Here is a 21,837-nt window from a genome sequence, read left to right on the forward strand (position 1 = left end):
TTTAGGGCTTGATGAGTGTGAATGAGCGTGGTCTGAGGCCGAGAAGAATTCATTAAACGTACCTGGAGGAAGGTTGGGTCTCTTCCTCTTTTTGCTGTTTTCTGTTCCGTTTTCCAGAGGACAGTCAGAAAGCAGAGGACCATTGGAGCTGTTGAATTGCAATGGTTCGTTGTTCGTGGCAGGGTCGAAGGGCAGCGGATTCAGACCTGTGGAGGGAAAGAACAGAAAACTTGGTAAGTTTGCATGTCCACCATTAGTCTCACATAGCTAGTCTAAGGTCTGGTTTGTTTAGCAACTTCAGTAAGAGGCTGCCTGACCGAAATCTATCATGACCATGTGTTTTTTTTTTGTTTTTGTTTTTTTTTTGTTTAACGAGTACAGAGGTATATACAGTGGATGCATTTTTAAAGACAGGTCGGAAATCATATGATTAATCACAGTAATTACATTCTACTGACAGCTCTAGTTTTTAACATTATGAAATAAAAAAAGGTTTATACATTATTACTCTAATATATATATATATATATATATATATATATATAATTTATATATATATATATATATATATATATATATATATATATATATTATATATATATTCATACAGTTTTATATTTTTAATTATTTTAATTTATGCTGCTTTAGTATTCAAGAAACATTTCTTAGTTTTATCAATGTTGGAAACAGTTGTACTGCTTACTATTTTCATGGAAACCATGGAACCATTTCATGGCAAAAAAAAACAAAACAAAAAAAATCAGGATTTTCAGTGAAGTTCAAGCATTTATTGAAAAGGAATTGTAACATGAACAACAAAGTTCAAAAGTAAAAAAAAAACCTCTTGTATTCTAATCTAATAAAATGTGACTAGTTCTTCCTTGGAATGTCTTGTTTTGTTTCACCAGCAGAAGATTTCTAGTTTTATTTAAGAAAGCTCCTGCCAATTTAATGTGAACTATGTATAAGAGGTGTACAGTCAAAGGACAGTCAGTGGACAAGCAGTCTAAACAAACTAAAAGTGAGGGACAACTCTGATTAAAAGTTTCCAAAGTTTCTGTCTAGGCTGCTAGAGAATGACTCATGAGGTGAGGACAGAAATGTCCCTTTAAGATTAATTTAATGGTGCAGCTTCATTTCAATGATGGCATATTTCTGCTCTGAAAGCCACAAAGACAGGATTATCCACACACACACACACACACACACACTCTCTGTCTCATTCTTTATTAACCCCTCTGTGAATTCCATTACAGAAATTGACTGCAGATTCTGATGCTAAATTAGGAAAGGTTCTTGAGACAGCAATCAATACCTAAAGACTCCCTCCATTTCCGTTCTAGACATCCACAAGGAGATGAGAAAGACAACAAAAAAAAGACGAAACCATCCAATGAACAATGGATTCAATAATAAAAACGACAACATTGTCAAGATCCCAGAAGCTAAAAGGATATACTGTATAATTTCAGAGAAAGTTTTAGCAATAACACTAATATGTCAGTAACTTCCTATCCCAGTATACAGCATGCATTGCGTGCTGTTTAGAATACAGAGTGATGTCTGAGATATGCATGCTGGTCTGTTCTCATGAAATATTCATCACGCCTCTCGGTTTACATTGTTTTGCTTGGCATTATTTGCCTGAAGGATACAGAAGTATGGGGCTGGGGGGCTGTCACTGCAAATCCCATATGATGAGAGAGATAAAGAGTGAGAGAGAGAGAGAGACTGACACAGAGGTCAGAGGGCACAACTCAAAACTCTGCACTATAATCTGCCACATCTGCCCTCTGCAGTGCGCAACGACAGTGAGCAACCTCTTCAACATAACACTGCTCATGAGGATGAAAGAGCAAAGGCAAGACTGTAAAAAAAAAAAAAAGAAAAAAAAAAAGGGATCTGAACGGAAAAGGAGGCAACTGAGTGTGAAAAAGCAGATAAATAAAGTTGGATATGGAATTTGTGATAGAAAAGCAGCACTGCAGAATGACAGCATGAGAGGACACAGAAAAACAGGGTGGCTGAAGACTAATTTAAACAGCGCTGAACAACCCATCCAAGCTCTTCTGCTCTATAGCCGATGCTGCATGTTCTCCTGCAGGAGTGAGAAGTTCTTGGCATGTAACGAGCTGTTAATGAAATAAGAGGAAGACGTTCTGTAATGTTTCATTCAGACCAGATCAAGACTCTGCTACGGCTGGGTGGTATACTGAATATTTATACAATTTTGGGTGATGATTTCATTGGCAATATGAATATGTCTGACGGATTTAGGACGTTTTTTGGTTGAAAACACTGATTCAGTAATTAATCTGTTTCATCCCATATACAGTATTTTCTATTCATCAAAGAATCCTGAAAAAAAAAAAGGTTTCAACATCAAGCAGCACAATTGTTTTGAACATTGATAATAATAATAAATGTTTTTGAGCACCACATTAGCATATTACAATGATTTCTGAAGGGTCATGTGACGTGATGTATATAAGCTGCATTTACGCCATTCTCATAATTAATAGCTGCTCATGTCCTTGGAATAGGAAATATGCATTTCTATGGCAATGCTATCAACACCTGAATTAATCTGCAGCGGCCACGAGCTCGACGAGGACATGAACACTTTTTACAAGTTGAAATCTCGTAATTACGGTAATTAGGATATGGTGTGAACGCACCTACAGGTGTTGGACAATGAAACTGAAACACCTGGTTTCAGACCAGAATAATTGATTAGTATGGTGTATGGCCTTCTTTTGCAGGCAAAACAGCATCAATTTGTCTTGGGAATGACAGATACACCATTCCAGAAGGATTTCGAGCCATTCCTCTTCCAGAACAGTGGTCAGGTCACTATGTGGTGCTGCTGGAGGAAAATGTTTTCTGACTTGCTCCTTCAAAACAGATGTTCAACTTAATTTTCATGTTCAACAAACCACTCTGTCACTAGTCTTGCTGTGTGTATTGGTGCATTATCATGCTGATACCCCCTTCAGGGTACAATGTTTGAACCATTAGGTGCACATGGTCTTCCACAATGTTTCTGTAGTTCTTGGCAGTGAATCAAGCACAGTAGGGAAGGCCATGATATTGCAGCCCAAACCATCACTGATCCACCTCGTGCTTCACTCTGAGCAGCAACAGTCAGGTGTAAAAACTCTTTGGGGTTTCTCCAAACTGTAACTCTCCCGGATATGGAAAAGACAGGGAAGATGGACTCATCAGAGAACAATAAGAGTTTTACATTGTCCACAGCCCAAGATTTCCTCTGTTGGCACTATTCAGACTGATATTTGGCATTGGCACAAATGACCAAAGGTTTGGCTATAGCAGCCAGACTATGAATATTGACTCTGTGGAGCTCTCGACGAACAGTTTTGGTGGAAACAGGAGAGTCAAGATGCGCATTTAATTAAGTAGTAATTTGGGAAGCTTTGGTTTCTTAGATACAATTCCAGTTATTACCCGGATATCCCTTCCAGACAGCTTCCTCTTGTGTCGGCAGTTACTCTTGTTGGATGTGGTTCGTCCTGCATGGTGGCAAGCCAACATTACCACATTGAGGTCCTGGTCACAGATGAGCCAGAGAGACATGCACCAGCAATTTGTCATCTTTTGAACAATGCTATGTCTCCCATTATGTTGTGTGAATTGCAATATTTTATGTACAGCTGTGCTATTGCTCTGCTAATTCAACCTTCACACTCTGCTCTTGAATGGCCACCAGGCTTGATTGGCCACCAGGGTTTCAATTTCATTATCCATATATATATATATATATATATATATATATATATATATATATATATATATATATATATATAGCACCTTTTTTGTTTCTAGATTAAACATTTTAAATCTACAAAATGGCTGTTTGATCCCTTATGCATCCTCCGACTGAAAAAAACAAAAACCTTTTCATTACACAGGAAATACACAAATATTAAGATATATATACTACAACCTTATTCTTATCTGTCTTGACCAGCCTTGGATATGCCACTCAAACACACACACAGGTAAGCAAATCAAGATGGGCCAAGAGTTGCCCAGTCATGGGGTCAGTGGCCCATGCATGACCTAATAGCACTCCAGGCGCAGAGTGCACATATACATTGATTGATGTTTCTTCTGCACATGTTGGACTTACTCTGTTCATACACATCAAGAGGAAACCTCAATCCAACACAAAGAAAGGAATCATAAATACTAACCATGTAGACACGGGCTATGTATTAAAGAAAAGCAGGAAAAAGTCAATAAATGAAAGAACATCCAGATCTGCTGAGTAAGAACAAAAGATAACTGAAGCTAAATTCAATCTAAAGATCTGAATACCTGATCACAAGCAGCATCCCAAAAAAGACAGAAAAAATAGATTAGGAGAGGCAGACAAAAAGGGAATTAGGTTGCTTTCTGGCTCTGACACTGTACTCTTACTGCAGATGGAAATGCTTCAATAGAGCTGCTGATGAGATTTAAATGAGCATTACTGTTCCTGCTCCTGATGGCCACAGAGGAGAAAGACGGATGCAGATCACATACTCAGTGCAGCAGCAGGAGAACTTGCACAACACTCTCTTATCCTTGAAAGAGAAAGAGAGAGATGAAGTGGAAGATGAGGAGCGATAGATGTTACGGGGGGGGGGGACTTTCCAGCGTGTGGAATATCGAGCAATTCAGAGTAGGGGACTCGCAGGCAGCCGACGGCCTCTGACACCAAATGAGACTCATGCATTTATGGATGTGTTGAGGCAACGGATTTGATAAATGTTTCTCTATCTGTAACCTAAGACAAGTGATTCACTAATGTGTTTACAGAGGAATTTTAAATGTCTCACAGCATCCAGAGGCAGAATAGCGTACTTCACATCAGGTGTGTCATGATGAAACTGCTCATTTGGCTCCTTAATCTCGTTCTTTGGTTCTCAATCACTATACACTGTGCTTTAGAGGAATGACGCGTTCCAACCTCACCATCAGGCCTCTGGGTCTTGATTTTGGAGAGGACTGTTGTGTGCTCTTAAACAAGACAAGACAAACTGTTTGAGGGAGGAAAATAATCGCTCCTGTGCTCTTCTACCCACAATGCAACAGGGAAATTCCACTGTGTAAAGAGGGGGAAAGTTTTCTTCTTTATTCTGTTTACTGTCTTACAAGTTCCCACAAAGTCTCAGAGCACATCAGGGACCAAACCCTCTGACTTGTGAGGATACATTACATAGAGCAATTTTGTGTTTTCCCTCATGAGGGTTTTGCTTAAGTTACTGTGAAACAAAGGTTTCCAAACTGTCAGAAGTTGTTATGATACCTTCATAATGTCTTGTGGTACGATAGCAGGGAAAGTATGCCAATGCCAAATACTTTTATGATTACTGGTTCTCATATACTCATATATAAAAGTGGTACAAAAGCTGTCATTGGAATGGTACACTTTAGATACAAAGGTGTACCTTTTAAAAGGGTACCGCCCAGCGAAATCTTTTGTACCTTTTTTTTTTTCTGACTGTAGGGGCTGAATGTTGTGCCTATTCTGTTATTTTATAAATTGTTTACAATTTACACAGAGACATATTATTAATATCAGTGTTTCCCATTAGACTGTAGCGGCCCAATATGTTTAACGTGCTAATCAAATCACAAAAGGCTGATTTAATGAAATATGTATACGTAGTCTGTTGCAATGTGACAGTTCATCTCGCGATAGCTATTTCATTGCAAATGTATGAAGTTACAATATTACTGTTGCTGGAGCATCTATATCCTAATACAGACACCGCAGATTGACATTAAACTCTTAAAAATGTGTCAAAAGATGTATAATTTGTTAACATTCTTAATTTTTTCAGATAGTAATTAAGTCTGAAAGTAGTAAAGATTTGATAGATCTGAACAAAAATAAGTCTATATAGTAAACAGTAAACCATGGTATACAGTGACGTCAAGCCCAAGGTCGAGTCAATGCGTCTCAAGAGGTTAACAAAAATTCACAGTTTTGAGACACCGGAGTCTGATAGATCTTCAAAGGGCCCCCAAAAGCTGGAACAGACCGACCATGTGGGTAAACCATGTCAAAGCCCCAAGGAGTCTGCATTCCAGCCCCAGGGCCTTCATTTGCAAATAGATGGACGAGTTGCTAAAGCAGTGTTTAACAACTGGTCAGAAACCCACGTCTCCTCGTATGAGAAAAAAATACGGAAAAATATCACTCCCATGATGTCAGTGAAAACAAATAACAGCAGGCTGGTGGCAGAAGGGGATTTGGTTGAACGCAAAAGGATAGCCAGCACAAGAGACGGGAGTGAATGGCTAGAAGAGCTGGTGACAGAAATCAGATACAAGATAAGAAATCTGCCGAGTTCGAAAACGAGGATTCATGACATGAAAAAATGAAAAACAAATTTACAAGAGGCAACAAACAACTCAAACATGATGACAGACTAAACATCCCGGCAAATTATTCTGTCGCCTAAAGGAAATGCAAATTAAACTTATTTGTACATGTGAAAGAATATACAGGCTGAGTCCAGATGAGGAATTTATTTCTCCCAGCAAAAAAAACAAAACAAAAAAACACATTGAGCGAATCTCATTTCCTCTGGCATGTCACATCTCAAAACTCTCGTGCCAGCCCATCTTGCTGTCTTTCTCGCAGTGCTTCATTGATCCCATCCACGCTGAGCTGCAGTTGACAGTCACCGCTGCTGTGAAGCATCGGAGTCGCTTAACACCAGCCAATGGGCAGCACTGCAGTATTCACAGCTGGAATAAATGAGAATCAATAATAGTAATGACAATACCAGCAGGGCTGGCTGAGGTCTCATCCCTCCCGCTAAAGACTGTATTAGTAAAGCAGCGGAACGCGTCCTGTTGTGCACTCTAAGGCTTTGCAACAAAACCAATGCCAGAAGTTCTGTTTCACATTCTGTATCACATGAATAAACACAAATCACACTCATACAGCCATGTATTTAGCACCTCCTGGTGTGGCGAGCTGTGTTTTAAGCTCAACACATGCCATAGATGCTGCCAAATTAGTTGGATCAATGCAGTAGCATAGATAATAACATCTCTGGTGATCAGAGATGAAACTGATTCTCTGTGACAGTCAGTGCAGTGTGGTCTGTGGATGCTGCTGTGTACACATCAGTGGTTGGAGAGAAGATACATTTTCTCTGGCTCATCGTATAAAAGGTGAAGTCGGCAGGACGGGACTCTCTGTTTTGATGCTGGCTGAGGGACGTCTACAGGGACTGTACCAAACAGAGAAGACCTCAGAAAATCTCTACTATGGATGTATGCCATCCAGCGCTGGTCTTTTAAATGGTGAGGATGTACACCAAAGGTTCAAAGTTAAAGTATGGTTAAAGATCTCAAGGTTAGAATGAAGACAGCATGACGGATCAAAGTGATGAATGATAAAAGTAAGGTGAAGCCTGATAAGACATGTTTCAGTCAGTTCACTGACTTTCTGAGGGTAATCATCTCATGATTTCAAAAATCTTTAGAAAGTAAGTATAATGAAACAGTAATATATCAATAAAATAAATGAATAGGCCTACTTTTATTTAGCAAGGACACATTAAATTAATCAAACGTGACAGCAAATACATTAGGCCGAAACATGTTACAAAGGATTTCTCTTTCAAACAAAAGCTGTACTTTTGTACCTGCTATTCATCAAAACAAAACAAAAAAAATCTCTGTTTCTACAAAAATATCACAGAAAATTAAGCTTTGCCATTACAGGAATTATAAACTGTAATATTTCACAATAAATGCAGCCTTGATGAGCATGAGAGATTCCAAACATCCAAAAAATGACCAAACCTTTTTCCTACAATTACACATTTCCACTGATAATTTATGAATGCTTTGCACAATAAAGCTATCTCTACAACAATACAGTTAATTATTCAACCCTCATTGCAAATCAGGTTTATTTGCAAAATGTACAGTCTTTCAGATGTTTGCAATGAACAAATCAAACAAAAGTAATTGAAATAGCTCAACACAACAAATGCTTCAAGTGCTTTCCCCAAATTCAACTGAAAATGCAACTTTTAATGACTTCTGCAGTCTCAAAATTATTCAACCCCCTGAATAGAATCCCTCACAACAGCACAAATCTGCAAAGCAGGTGTTGTCTCAAGCACACCTGATGCAACTAATCAAGGGCTTCATTAGTTGCACCAGGTGTGCTTGAGCGAGAACACATGAAATATCTGAACTGGCTAGGTTTGTTGAGTGTCACGTTTGACTGCATGTTCAAAAATATGTCAAAGTCAAAAGAATGGTCCTAAAATTTAAGAGCAGATATCATCGCTCTTCACAATAAAGGAACATGATACAAAAAGATTGGTCTAAATGTGACTGCAAAAGACCTGCAGCAAGACCTGGTGACAACAGGCACTGAGGTTTCCATGCCAGAACTCCAACACCACTACTGACCCAAAAGCACAAGAAAAGTGCTTAAAATCATATACCGTATTATTCTGAATATAAGATGACCCTGAATATAAGACAATGATTTCTGACTGATTTGTACAGTGACAGATGCTACCATGTCAAAAAACACAGGTGTTTGATCCGCATTACCTATCTGATCCAGAGGATATGAATGTTTTTCCCTTAGGCCGATCACATAGCGTTGAAAAGACAGCAGTTTCTCCCTAAAGTCAGAGGGCAAGCGCTAATCCATTATGGCGCATCAAAGCGGCCGCTTCGAGGATACTGACAGGCAAGTGCGTCAGTATGTAGCTAAAATAAGAAATGATGGGCCTCACTGCTGGGTAAGTTCAGCTCTTTGGTGATATCCAGTGCCTTCAGTTGGATGACGGCTCTGGCTATGGGCAGCGGCAGCCCCTCATTTCTTTTTTCGGCTACGAACTGACACACTTGCCTGTCAGTTTCTTCGCAGCAGCTGCTTTTAGGACAACACCACTTGTAAGCAACACCACGCGGTAAGCTTTTCTTCGACTGTTAGCATTTTTAAGACTGTCTTGTTGGGCTCCCCATCTTCTAACATTACACTCCGACACTGTATTTCTTGGCTGCTTAATGAGAGTTGTTTGATGACTCCACTGCATTTATCAGTCCTGGGGAAACACTCGTTCACACGTATTTGGTGGTCCCTATTGTTGCAGGTATATTATTGACATGTAAAAGTCTAGACCTTGAATATAAGACGACCCCATTTTTTCTGATATATTTCAAAAGAAAAAAAGAAAAAAAAAAGTGTCTTATATTCTGAACAATATGGTAAATAAGCCACAGAAGTTTTGGGATTCTTTTTTGTGGAGCGATTAAAAAAAAACTGGAACATTTCGGCCCTATGAATCAGCGGTATATCTGGAGGAAGAAGAATGAAGTATATGCTGAAAAGAACACTCTGCCTACAGTTAAGCATGGTGGGACTTGGTGATGCTTTGGGGTTGCTTTGCAACCTGGCAACCTGGAGCGTGTGGAAGGCAAGATGGATTCATTGAAGTATCAGGAAATCCTAGGAGAAAACGTCATGCCATCAGCCAGGAAGCTGAAGCCTGGACCTTCCAACAGGACAATGATCCCATACCTCAAATTCCACCAAGGCTTGGTTGCAAAAGAAGTCCTGGAAGATTCTACTGTGGTCATCACAGTCACCTGACTTGAACCCCATAGAAAATCTGAAGGAAGCTGTTGCAGCGCGCAAACCCAAAAATATTACTGAACTGGAGGCCATTGCTCATGAGGAATGGGCTAAGATTCCTTAGAAAGGCTGCAAGAAGCTGGTGTCTGGTTATACATCTCGTTTGCAGCAGGTCATAACAGTAGAAGGGTGTTCTACTAAGTACAAAAGATGATTGCCATGAAGGGGTTGAATAATTTTGAGACTGCAGGAGTCATTAAAGGTTGCATTTTCAGTTGAATTCAGGGAAACCACTCGAAATATTTGTTGTGTTGAGCTTTTTCAATTACTTTTGTTTGATTTGTTAATTGCAAACAGCTGAAAGTCTGTACATTTTGCCAATAAACCTGATTTGCAATGGGGGTTGAATGATTTCGATTACAACTGTATGTACAAAAACACAGCAATTCATGTTGGTCAAGCAATTTCTTCCTGTCTACGTAGCCTGGCCAGAACAAGCTGCAAAGATACGTCATGGCAATAGTCAAAAATCTGGCTAATTGTTAAAAATCTGCGCTGGTAACCACAAGGGTTACACCAGTTAATAGAAAGTTACACCAGAAGAACTGTGCCAAGTGTACTACATGCCAATTATTAGCACATTAAATGAGCAAATTAGAAAGTAATTGGTCTTCATGAACTCTCTCTCATTAAGCTAAGTGAAAGGTGGGGAAGTTCGTTTAACTACTTGCATCGCAAACATCCCAAAACCTGCTGGCAATTTATTCAATTGATCTGAACAACTGCCTCCTCCAAAACAACACCTTGTGTGGAGAAAGTAATCAGAGCTTTTAGTTCCTAAAGGTTTGAGGAGACATTAAACTTCCGTTACACTGAGAGAGAAGTCTAGCACTACAAAAGGCCAGGAGCTTTTCGAAACTCTGGCAGCTGAAGTCGGCGCTGCTCCACAGCCAAGTGCTAAAACATAGAGGAGAAACACAGAGCTGTTAAAGACCTGCCGGCTTTCCCGGCTACACCTGCTTTCAATGTTCTAAAGTGGTGTTCCTTCACAGCCATCTTCCTTTTTACAATACAGATGTTACTAATACCAGCTGCGGCGATGCCTCATAAATGATTTATACAAAAGCAGAAATACTTCTATCAAGTACATTCATCCAGAAGAGGCCAGGAAATGGAAGAGCCTCTCCATGCAGTTCTGCAGGGCACAGGACAAGCCATTAATCTTCTGAAAGCTTATAAAAACAACTTAACTGAGAGATCAGGTCCTGTCTTTCTGTCTGAAAGAGAGAAGGGGGGCAAATGTATGTCAGAGAGCATTAACATCACTGATCTGACAAATATATCTGGATTTTTATTTATTTATTATCCATCATGGGAAATGGAAAATCATCCACCTAAATGCTGCTCCTAAATTCCATGTGGAAATGTAATAATGGTACACACTGACCTCAGATTTACATTTTTGTGAACTAAAGTGTTAAAAAAAACTTTGTAGGCTCTCCAACAACCAATCTGAGCCATGGGAGTACTTGACTAGCTGCCCTGGGGAAGAAAGCACTTAGTTGCACACAGTCCATACAGAGGTCACATTGTGCAGCTTAGCCAACAATGCACTAATATAATTGTACAAGGGTTACATTCTTGAGGCACTGAAGCGGTCAGATTCACATTGGGCAGCATTGTGCTGGCCAACAGATGTTGTGAAATAAATAATGGTGAGTAGGGAGAGCTGTAATTTCTCAAGGTCGACTGCCAGTCCGACCTTGCCTCTCTATTGTTTTAGTGACTGTGGGCACCTCGGAGAACAAGATCCAAAATTAGCTTTAAGCAAGCGCTATTCTACTTATGCCCCTGAGAGTGGTGATGATAACTCGTCACAAGGTCTACAAGCAAAACTCAGGAAGGTGCAGCGTTGGAATGTAGATCAGGAGTGTGCAATGAAGAGAACCATGTGGCTATTCCTAGCCGAGCATCTAACGCATTAGCAAATATACACATTGACCGTGTGAGATCGACTGCAATGTTGGCCAGATGAATAAACAAGATGCCTGACTGACCCATCTTACATAAATGTCGTCAATTGTGTGAGGAATTCTATTAGAATTATTAGAATGTTTACTAGAGCTGGATTAATACTAAGTTTGGCTTTGGTACGATATCAGTCTCTGATGCCGCAGTATCCTTACTAAATCAACACCTTAGGTTATAAATGAAAGGAGAAAAAGAAGAAAAGGTAAAATTCTGTCCCTAGCCCTTGTTCCTTGATGAAAATGATCAAATTTATTGCACCCTTTCAAAATAAAAAAACACACACACAAAACTAATAATAATAACAATTCAATTAAAATATAGCTGCAAGCAGCAATTATCAGGGTTCAAGCGGTTTAAGGCCTTCAAGCACATGTGTGAAAAGATATTATATTTTATTTAGCAAGCCTGTTACCAACTCAATCATAGATGGAAATGGCCATTTACAGCCAATACAGAAAATTTACCATAGGAAATATATGGATTTAAAGTTTTTTAACAGTTAACAGTAATTCATTGGCCGATGGTGGACATGTTTTTTGTTATACGTCAATGTACAAAAGTCAATCGGACTAATGGTTGCATAGTTATAGTTTTTTTTTTCGTATTATAGCACTACCAAGTGGTGAACAGCCGCAGATTTTTTGGTCTGACCACAGTTCGCCAAAGTTGGTTACTTCTAACGTTTTGGTGGCCCTTAAAGGGGACCTGCTATGCAAAATTCACTTTTATAAGGTGTTTGAACACAGATGTGTGTCCACAGTGTGTGTGTAAACAACCAGCCTATAATAGTAAAAATCCACCCAATACTTTTTTTTATAATCCCCATATTTCATTATCAATCTCTCACAACAAGCTGTTTCAAATTTCCCCCTACTCCTACCTAAGAGTATGGAAACCCTGCCCATGACTGGTGACGATCTGCACTAGATCCCGCCCTGAGTGAGAGGCATCAGTCCGACATTAAAACCGTAAACAAAACGATACCTGCCCTATCTCCATCCCATCCCTCTGTGGGCATCCTAATACGGTTCATACACAAGCACCTATACAAATTATAGATGTATAGATTAACATGATGGTAGAGTCTAGTCGATGAGATGAATAAACGTAACTCCACAACAACTAAGTTACATAAATGTATCCACTAACCATTCAGAAACGTCCATGTACAGTCTAACAGTTGCAGCCTCCTCCTGAGTCTCTCCATCTGTGTCTGACTTGCCAGAGAGAAATTCGGCTGTTATGTTGTTCCTGTATCTGAAGCACATTTAAAGGATCAGCCGTCTTCTGAATGGGGGCAGGGAGCAGAAGCTCATTTGCATTTAAAGGGACACACAAAAAAAAACGGAGCGTTTTCCCAAAAAGCCTGGGCAACTTTGACAAGCTATCATAAAAAAAAATCTGGGTGGTATTTTGAGCTGAAACTTCACAGACACATTCTGACGACATCAGAGATTTATATTACATCATGTGAAAATGGGCATAATAGGTCACCTTTAAGCACCGTGAACTGAAATTTCAACTTTTTTTTATAACTATTGACAATCAGATTGCCATCGTCCGTCTTGAGCCAAGGATTCCAACGATATAAAATATTTTAGCCTACGCCTGACGGTTTAGGAGTTGTGAGCCATTTCGTACTTTTGACCGCTATAGCACCCCCGTCATTTGGGGCGAGCCGTTGTAGGCGGCTACCAGCCCTCAAAGTTTCAAGTCTCTACAACTTATGGTCTGGTCTTCCCGATCACTTTTAGGGGAGAATGCTGATCCTTGGAAACTTTTACAATTACAATAGGGTTTCAGCACTATGCGCTACCTCTAATAAAATAAAATCAATTATACACACCAATTCTTTCTTATACATTCTATAAAATATTATTGTTTATACTTTTGAGTGACCACATCATCCTTTATGCTCTCTTTTTCAGATAAAACTTTAGTGATGTCTTAAGGGCAGTTCACACAAAACATATTTTTGCAATCTACTGTGTTGCATTTTCATTGTTTTTCCTAGGAAAACAGTTTCACCATTGTGCTCATGTCCTGGGTCTTTTACAGAGTCTCACACATGATACTGAATTCTAAAAACTAACTTTTTGAACTTTTAAAAAACCTTTTAAAAAAAAATCTCTAAACCTGTCTTTTTCCATTCCGCCATTCTGGTGATGAAAACAGTTCCCTCATAGAAATGTGAATCACAGCCAACTTGAAGATGTGAATTCATCAATTAGAGGAGGTAGCCATGGCGTGTAAACATTGATGTCAATGCGCTTTTAGCAGAGCGTGTCGAGCACAGCAGTGCCTTTTTTGGGTGTTTGGTGAGCGGCGAAGCTCAAAGGCCGCTCTCATCAATGCCGTACAGTGTGTGTGTCCCACACCTGCCCCTGGCGCACACATGAAAGACTGCTCTAGGGGGTGGAGGGACAACTTTAAAAACTTACATGCACACACAAATAAACACAAACATGGGCTTATAGCACAGATGAATCTCTATGTGTAGATACACAGAGGAGCACATAGAGTCTGGAAATATTGACGTCTGACTGCTAATCTGCTCGAGTTAATTACATTTCCAAAAGTCTCACCACTCATTACAGGTCAAGCACAACTTCTCTGTCTGACGACAGCCAAATGCACTGTGGCTTTTTGTTGGCATGGAGTACAGTACATGAAAACAGTTCAGATATTAGTCCCTAACGGCTGAATAACCATCTGTGCTCTGCTGAACTTGAGTCAAAAATGAAAAACCGACTCTACCACTCTTTGTTGCACCTAGTTCTGACTAGGCACAGCATTACAAGTGTCCAGTGTCAAATAGGTACATTTTTCTGTTCACACTAAAAAACAAAATGTTCCACAAAGTGGAATTCACCACCAGTGAGACCATATGTAATATATGAATATTTATTATACATAATGTACAGTATTACACGTATACAACAAAATAACAATAAAATAAATAAACAGTAAAACAATAAAATAAATAACAGAAATAAACAAAATTTATTTATTCACACTACCATTTAAAAGTTGTCTGTAAGATTTTGTTTGTTTTTTGAAAGAAGTCTCTAATATTCACCAGGGCCGCATATATTTGATCAAAATACAGTAAAAACTGTAATGTTTTTTTTTTTTTTGCAACAGGTTTCTTGAGCACAAAATCAGCATATTAGAATGATTTCTCAAGGATCATGTGTAAGACCGGAATAAGATTGAACACAAGAGCTTTCACAAATAAACTTGCTAATCTGAAGAAAAGATCAAGCAAGGACACAGAAATCCATTTGCCTAATGTTCTGTGTTCACCCATCCTAAACCCCCCTCTCCCCACTCCTTTTCTTTTCACCCTAGCTGAAAGTTCACTAAGAATGTCTATACTACATATGATGTATCTTGTGCATCTATCGCTTTATTTTTTTCAAGTTTGGTATCATTTTAAATGGCTCAGTGCGATTGGTAAAATGGTCTAAATTTTACAGCAGTCATTTTTAGATATGCAGTCACTATAGATTCCTGGTCTGAGCCAGTTTCGCCCGTGACCCCTGGAGGTCTGCCGGGGCAAAGACGGTCCTAAAACGGAACATATAGGAGGTGACCCCTCCTCTTCAGACCGTTGTGAGGCCCACTCAGAGTCACTCTGGGTGGGCAGTGAAGTCAATTTCCACCATGATTGACTGACATTTTTTTCGGGGAAGTTGTGGTAGCCTGATGTCGTCATACTCAGATTCTAGTCAGAATATGAGTCTGATACTGCTCCATTGGGCTGTGATTATGGGGCGTTCAACCGAACCAGGAAAGAAAATGCCTCTGCACTCAATTGGATAGGCCTACAACCAATCAGAACAACGGAGTCAGTGACTCAACTGCTCGCACGCTGGAAGAAGAAGAAGATGAGTGTAAACGATCTTTTCCGGTGTTGTAAAAAGAATTTAAGGATACACGGAGTACTTACCAACACGATCATCATTTTTGAGAGAAATAGTAAAGGTGAATGCATATACGAACACGTTCTCCATTTAGGATTAGAACTCGACAATACAGCAAACAAATCTTAATCGCTACCCAAGCGCCCTTTGGTGACGTGGATGATTACGTTACTGTTGATCATCTGTCCATCATCGTATAAAGCCCGCCCTGACAATCTGATTGGTCCGAACAGCTCTGGTTCGAGCATAGTTGGTCCACAACGGATCAAGTCCAGACCGAACTTCCCGACCTCAAATGTTGTGGGCGGGGCTAAGTTCGGCTGGCATCCAGGCTAAAGTTGTGGCCTAATGGTTAGAGAGTCGGACTTGTAACCTAAAGATCACAGATTCAAGTCTCAGTACCGGTGGGGGTAGTGAATGAACAGCTTTTCTTCCACTCTCATTACCCACAACTGAGGTGCCCTTGTGCAAGACACCAAACCCCCAATCGCTCCCCGGGCACTCCAGCAAAAATGGTTGGCCACTGCTCCGGGTGTGTGTGTGTTCAATATGCACTGCTGTGTGTGTGTGTGCACTTGGATGGGTGAAATGCAGAGCACAAATTCTACAAATGGCTACACGTCATGTCATGTCATGTCACTTTCACTTTTTATTTTATAATAAAGATTGAAAACTTAAAGACCTCCTGTAGTCAATCATTTTATCCCTTAAAAAGCATCTCTGATCACCAAAATTATGTTTTTAAACGTTTGATTTCTGTCTATCACTGACTTAGCAAGTTGTATGAAACTATGAGCAAGCATGTAGCGGCTAATTTAATAGTTAACCCTGCATCCTCTATCTATGATCAGAACTGTTGATTTTTGTGTCCGTGAGATCCATGACCCGGCCGGCATGAGACTCTTTGCGACATCGGGTCCCTAATGAACGAATAGTTTAAAGTATGGGGTACCCAGACTAATCAAATATCCAAATTCATAACAAAACTAAAATGAATAATAATCTCAGTCTAAATTTTAGCAATCTGAAATTAGAGTCAGATTAAATACTGAGGTAGAGTTAAATTAAACTAACACGCATTATTCATTCATGTGTACACTGAAGACTGGAGTAATGATGCTGAAAATTCAGCTTTAGCTGGATCGCAGGAATAACTTCCATTTGAAGACAAATTAAGATAGAAAACATTTTTACACTATTACAGTTTTTACTGTATTTTGATTCAGTAAATGCAGTCTTGGTGAGCATAAGAGTCTTTCAAAATCATTAAAAATCTTATGACCCCACACTTTTCAACGGTACAGCATGTGAGAATTATGTTTGTCTTTTTGGAGTGGTAATAATACCAAACCACTAAATACAGCGACTGACCAATCCGAATCAAGTATTCCTGAGAGTATAATGCAGCATGGTAATGCAAAATATCAGACCAACAAGATTTAATTGTAGGCAGAACTACATTTCATGTCAAAAACAGAAACAAACCATTACCCTAACAACACAGTGTTATATTGTGGTCTTCTAATCACTGTTACAGTGTGCTGATCCTGCACTGGTTGCTATGCGAGCATTTGTTTTTTCTCAATGGCAGTCTAATAGCTGTGTTTGAGCGTCTCAGCTGGAAGACTTGTCATCTTTGGATTTCAAAACACAGTGGGAGTCTACAGGGAGCCCGGAGCGAAACCATCCACCAGACTCGCAGCACACAAACTGGACCATAGTATTAGCAATTTACCATCCTCAACACACAAGAGAAGAGAACAGGACATTCACAAGAGAGAGAGAGAAAAAAAATATATATATATATATATAAAAAAAAAAATAATAATTATATATATATATATATATATATATATATATATATATATATATATATATAAATAATTATATATATATATATATATATATATATATATATATATATAAAGAGTCACTTATCTTATGCTCACTGTGGCGAGAAGTATGACAGGGCCGAAAGCCATGAGAGTGGAACAAGGCCAGTGGAGCGAATGTTAATGAGCGACACTAGCGCGACACACCAGTTTTGAGTCCCACGGAGGAGCTCCGGAAGCATAAAAAGAGGAGTGACGACAGTGGAAGACGAGAGAGGACCAGGGGTCCGTTCTTCGTACCTCGCTTAATCCATCTGAGATGATTTGACAGAATCTGAGCCAGATCTTCTAATCATGATAACTGATCTCTGGCTAATTTGGTTCTTCAAACGAATTTGTGGATTTTATTAAAATATCTGGGTTATGTACAGTGAAAACCATGATCGGCAATGCAGCGATTGGCTGGCGGTAAGACAGCAACGTAATAACATAATATTACTAAAAGAAATCAGCATATTAGAATGATTTCTGAAGGATCATGTGACACTGAAGTAGGGATGGCGAAAACTAAAAAATTTCTTGACCGACCACCGAGCCTCATTAGCCGGTTGAAACCGGTTAACCGATTAGTTTAAAATATGCTATGCTATTTGAAATAACAGCCATTTCGAGCCGCGCCTGCAATTTCGCAACTCTGTCGCATCTCTCTGCCGCCCTTCCACTCACGTCACTTCCCGCAAACGCGGCGCCGAGGAGCTTGTATGTAATCGGAGGAGAAATGGCTCCTTAGTTTCGAAATGGTTTGGGTACAAGGTGATCGCGTTGAAAATAAAGGCGTTTGTCTAGCGTTAGAAGCTCATTTGAAACATTGCCGCGGCTCATTTAAGAAAATTACAGCTCCGAAGAGACGCCGCTTTAGTTTGAGGTAGCCTAGTGCTAACAATAATAAAGAAAGATGATGATCATCAGGTGTCGCGTTTTCAGGTGATACATCATAGATGATGTGCTACTACTGTATTTAAGCACAACTTTGATCAGTTAACGTTGATACGGTCAACCATCGGTCAAACGGTCATCGGTTAACATCCCTACACTGAAGACTGGAGTAATGATGCGGAAAATTCAGCTTTGATCACAGGAATAAATTACATTTTAAAATATATTCAAAGAGAAAACAGTTATTTCAATTGTAATAATATTTTACAATATTACTGTTTTTACTGTATGTATTTTTTATCAAATATATGCAGGTTTGGTGAGCATTAAAAAAAAACCCTTTAATTATTTCCAACTTTTGACTGATGTACAATGTACAAATAAGGAAACAGCATTTCAAATGCAGCAAGGTTGTTGTCTATGTCGGTGGCTCACTAGATTCTGAGGTTTACAGTCAGTGTGGTTTCTGTGTAGCTGGTGAACTAGATGTCTCTTTGGCCACGTGAGCACACAGACAGGCTCACCCCTGAGGCTGTGCCCAGAGCTTATACATGTACCTGACAACCGCACCTGCCTCAGCCTGAGCCCGCGGCGTACAGCATGACCACAGACACAATCCATGTAGAAACACAATTCAATTAAACGTCTCCATTAAAAACTGCAGACAACTCACTTTCCAAAATCAGCCACTAATGAAGGTCAATGTTATGCAGATCTGCAAAAGACAACTGCTCTAGCAGGGTCCAGTAAAAGTTAATGTATTCCCACCAGAAAACGTGACATTTCCTGTGACAAAAAATAAAATAAATAGTGTTCAGCTCCCTCTGGCCCGTTTCAGCTGGATAATACACAAACAGCACTGTTGCACTAATCTTCAGGCTATGCCAAACTAGTCACTGTACTTTACTGACCTGGACAGAGAGACATTCGTTTACGGCAAAGACGGCAGGCAAGCCACATCTGAAGTGGCATATATATCACGAAAAGCTGTGTTTACACTGACTGTTTAATGGGACACAGAGGAAACAGGAATCACAATTGTGTTTGTATTAGACACTCAAATGTGTTATATGAGTTTGCTTTTGTAGTATAAAGCTTTTTTATTGTCTGTTATTTTTTGCACTTTAAAGGAATAGCTTAACCAAAAAAATATGATTTTCATTAAATCATTATTTACTCACTCTCATTTTTTTGTTTTGTTTATTCCTGTGATGAGCTGACATTTCCAGCAGCCAAAACAGCATTTGGGTTTATAGTGGCATGAGGGTGAACAAATAAATACAGATTTTTATTTTTTGGGCTAACCATTCCTTTAAATTTTCATATTTCTATAGGTCACACTGGAGAGAAAAAACATCATCAATTGAATGTCACAATTCATTCCAGCCTATATAAGAATAATATCTAATATTCACGTGTAAAAAATCCTTTTACCATCCAGCAAGGTAAGGAGTCTGTGAGAGGAGAGTCTGCTCTTTATTTCCTCTTCATCTGGAGCTCCTGATGTCTGATGATCCATGTGGAGTTAAGGTGAGCTTGACACAGTGGGTCAGGATTACACTGAAAGCGAACGCGAGCCGGTATGGGCGGCAAGAGCTAGATGAGGCAGCAAACCTGCAAGACTCCCTGCGGGCAGACAGACAAGCAACTGCACGGGTCCAGGGAATGTGGAAAATCCTGACCATGCCATCCTCCCCCATCCCCACTTACCAATTTCTCGACTTCCTCTTAAAAGGAGACAAAGAGGAACTGCGATTATACTTGACCTGCATTCTGATGAGCACTGAGCCAGCGGATAGTACAGTGAACAAATCACACATAAAAAGTCTGTGCTTGTGTTTGTTTTAAGGGCTGGTCAATAAAACGATAATGATAATTATCACAATGTAATGTTCCTCACTAAAATTATAACAAAAGTTCAAGTGTTTGATAAAATGTTTATGCATTATGTGCATGCATTGCAGACCGTCGCACTGCTGCCAGTACCAATTTGCCTGACTGATAAGCGCTGCCATTTCTGTTGTGTATTAGAAACATTAAATGGCAAATGCGTCAAAGAGCGCAGCGAAACTCATTTGCACCATGCACCACACACTGAATATTTATCAGCTCGGCTCAAAACACACCACAGCGTGAGCTTAGAGAGAATGCGTTTACTCAATGTCCGTCTCAATTACGCGAACACTACACAGCGCAGAGATCCAGTGAAAATGTTCCAGTTCGGTGCAGACTTTTCCCTTACAAACCACAAATTGAATGCCTTGTGATTTAAACTAAAAAGCCAGATGAAACAGCGTTGACATTCATAACAACACTAGCTAAGTTTCCATCCACTTGTCAATTGAATTATCTGAAGTTCGGTACTCATGCGAATAAAGCTGGTGAAAGTGTGTTTCCATCCAACGGCTTTAAAGCGAATAAAAACCTGTGAGTAATGACGTCACATGCTGTTTTGCGATCAAATTGGTATGTCGAATTGATTTGAGACATTTTAAGGTGTTTCCATTCATTTTCACACTGAATCGCACAACATTCAAGCAAACATTTGCGACAAAGTTTTGCTAGACAAAATGGATCGCGCCATCTACCAACAAATGATCAATATTGCACAAGTTGTAATAGTGCTTATGTGCCAGCTGATAGCGACATATCAAGCTATAATAAGAAAACAACGACGCTATCAACACATTGCTATGATGATGCAGATGCACGTAAATGCCCGACGATATTCGGCAAATAACGTTTCCATCAGCGTTTATCGCATAAGCCGTATATCGATCAAGATAAAATCCGATGAGACCGAACGCATTTCATTTGAGTCGATATTCATGAAATTCAATCAAATTTTACTGTTTCCATAAGGCATTTTTCATTCGATATCACTTAATTCGGATAAAAACGTGTGGATGGAAACATAGCTACTGACGCGGATCTTTCGAGGACCTTTATAATAATACTCAGTTTGTCCGGAACAAGTAAGAGTGTGATGTTTTAACGTGCAGTGAATGTTGAACAAAAAAATCTGGGGCCGTCTGCGAACTTTGCATATAAATGGGTTAACGTTTTTCAGTCAAGCAATGAGCGATTGTTTTTCTGTCTTTTGTTTGATTAACATATAAAAACAGAAGGCAGGATGAATATTAGGCTGCTATCACATTATTTTGTGTGAATATGTCCGTTCAAGCTCAGGAAGACGTGAAAGAGTATTTGCGCGCTGTGAGACGCGGCGTTCTGGGTGCACGATTTGGATGTGTGTTGCTGCGCACACAAAACTTATCACACGGCGAGCGCCAAACTTAGGCTTGAATATTTAAATTGGCAAGGCTTAAAAACACAAGCAAATGATCAACATCCGTGAAGATGCAGCAGTGGCCCGATCGTTTCGTCAACTGGCTGTAGTGTCTTGAGGACAGGATGAACAGGATGAACTTTCTGCTGTCTCGGTCTTCGTGAACTGATTTTTGGAGCACATCACAAAAATGAA

The 21,837-nt window shown here is 39.5% G+C and overlaps 1 protein-coding gene across 8 annotated transcripts in view; it reads right to left on the reverse strand.

Annotated features, from left to right (window-relative positions):
• enox2 (ecto-NOX disulfide-thiol exchanger 2) overlaps positions 1-21,837 on the reverse strand; it is a 248,246-nt gene that overhangs the window by 123,589 nt on the left and 102,820 nt on the right. For all 8 annotated transcript variants that reach the window (XM_084134128.1, XM_084134123.1, XM_084134130.1 and 5 more), the window contains one exon: positions 63-206. In XM_084134128.1, the coding sequence (XP_083990254.1) occupies positions 63-206 (144 nt within the window). The remainder of the gene's footprint in view (positions 1-62; positions 207-21,837) is intronic.

Source organism: Abramis brama (genome assembly GCF_963993115.1).
Source record: "Abramis brama genome assembly, chromosome: 13".
NCBI classification, from domain to species: domain Eukaryota; kingdom Metazoa; phylum Chordata; class Actinopteri; order Cypriniformes; family Leuciscidae; genus Abramis; species Abramis brama.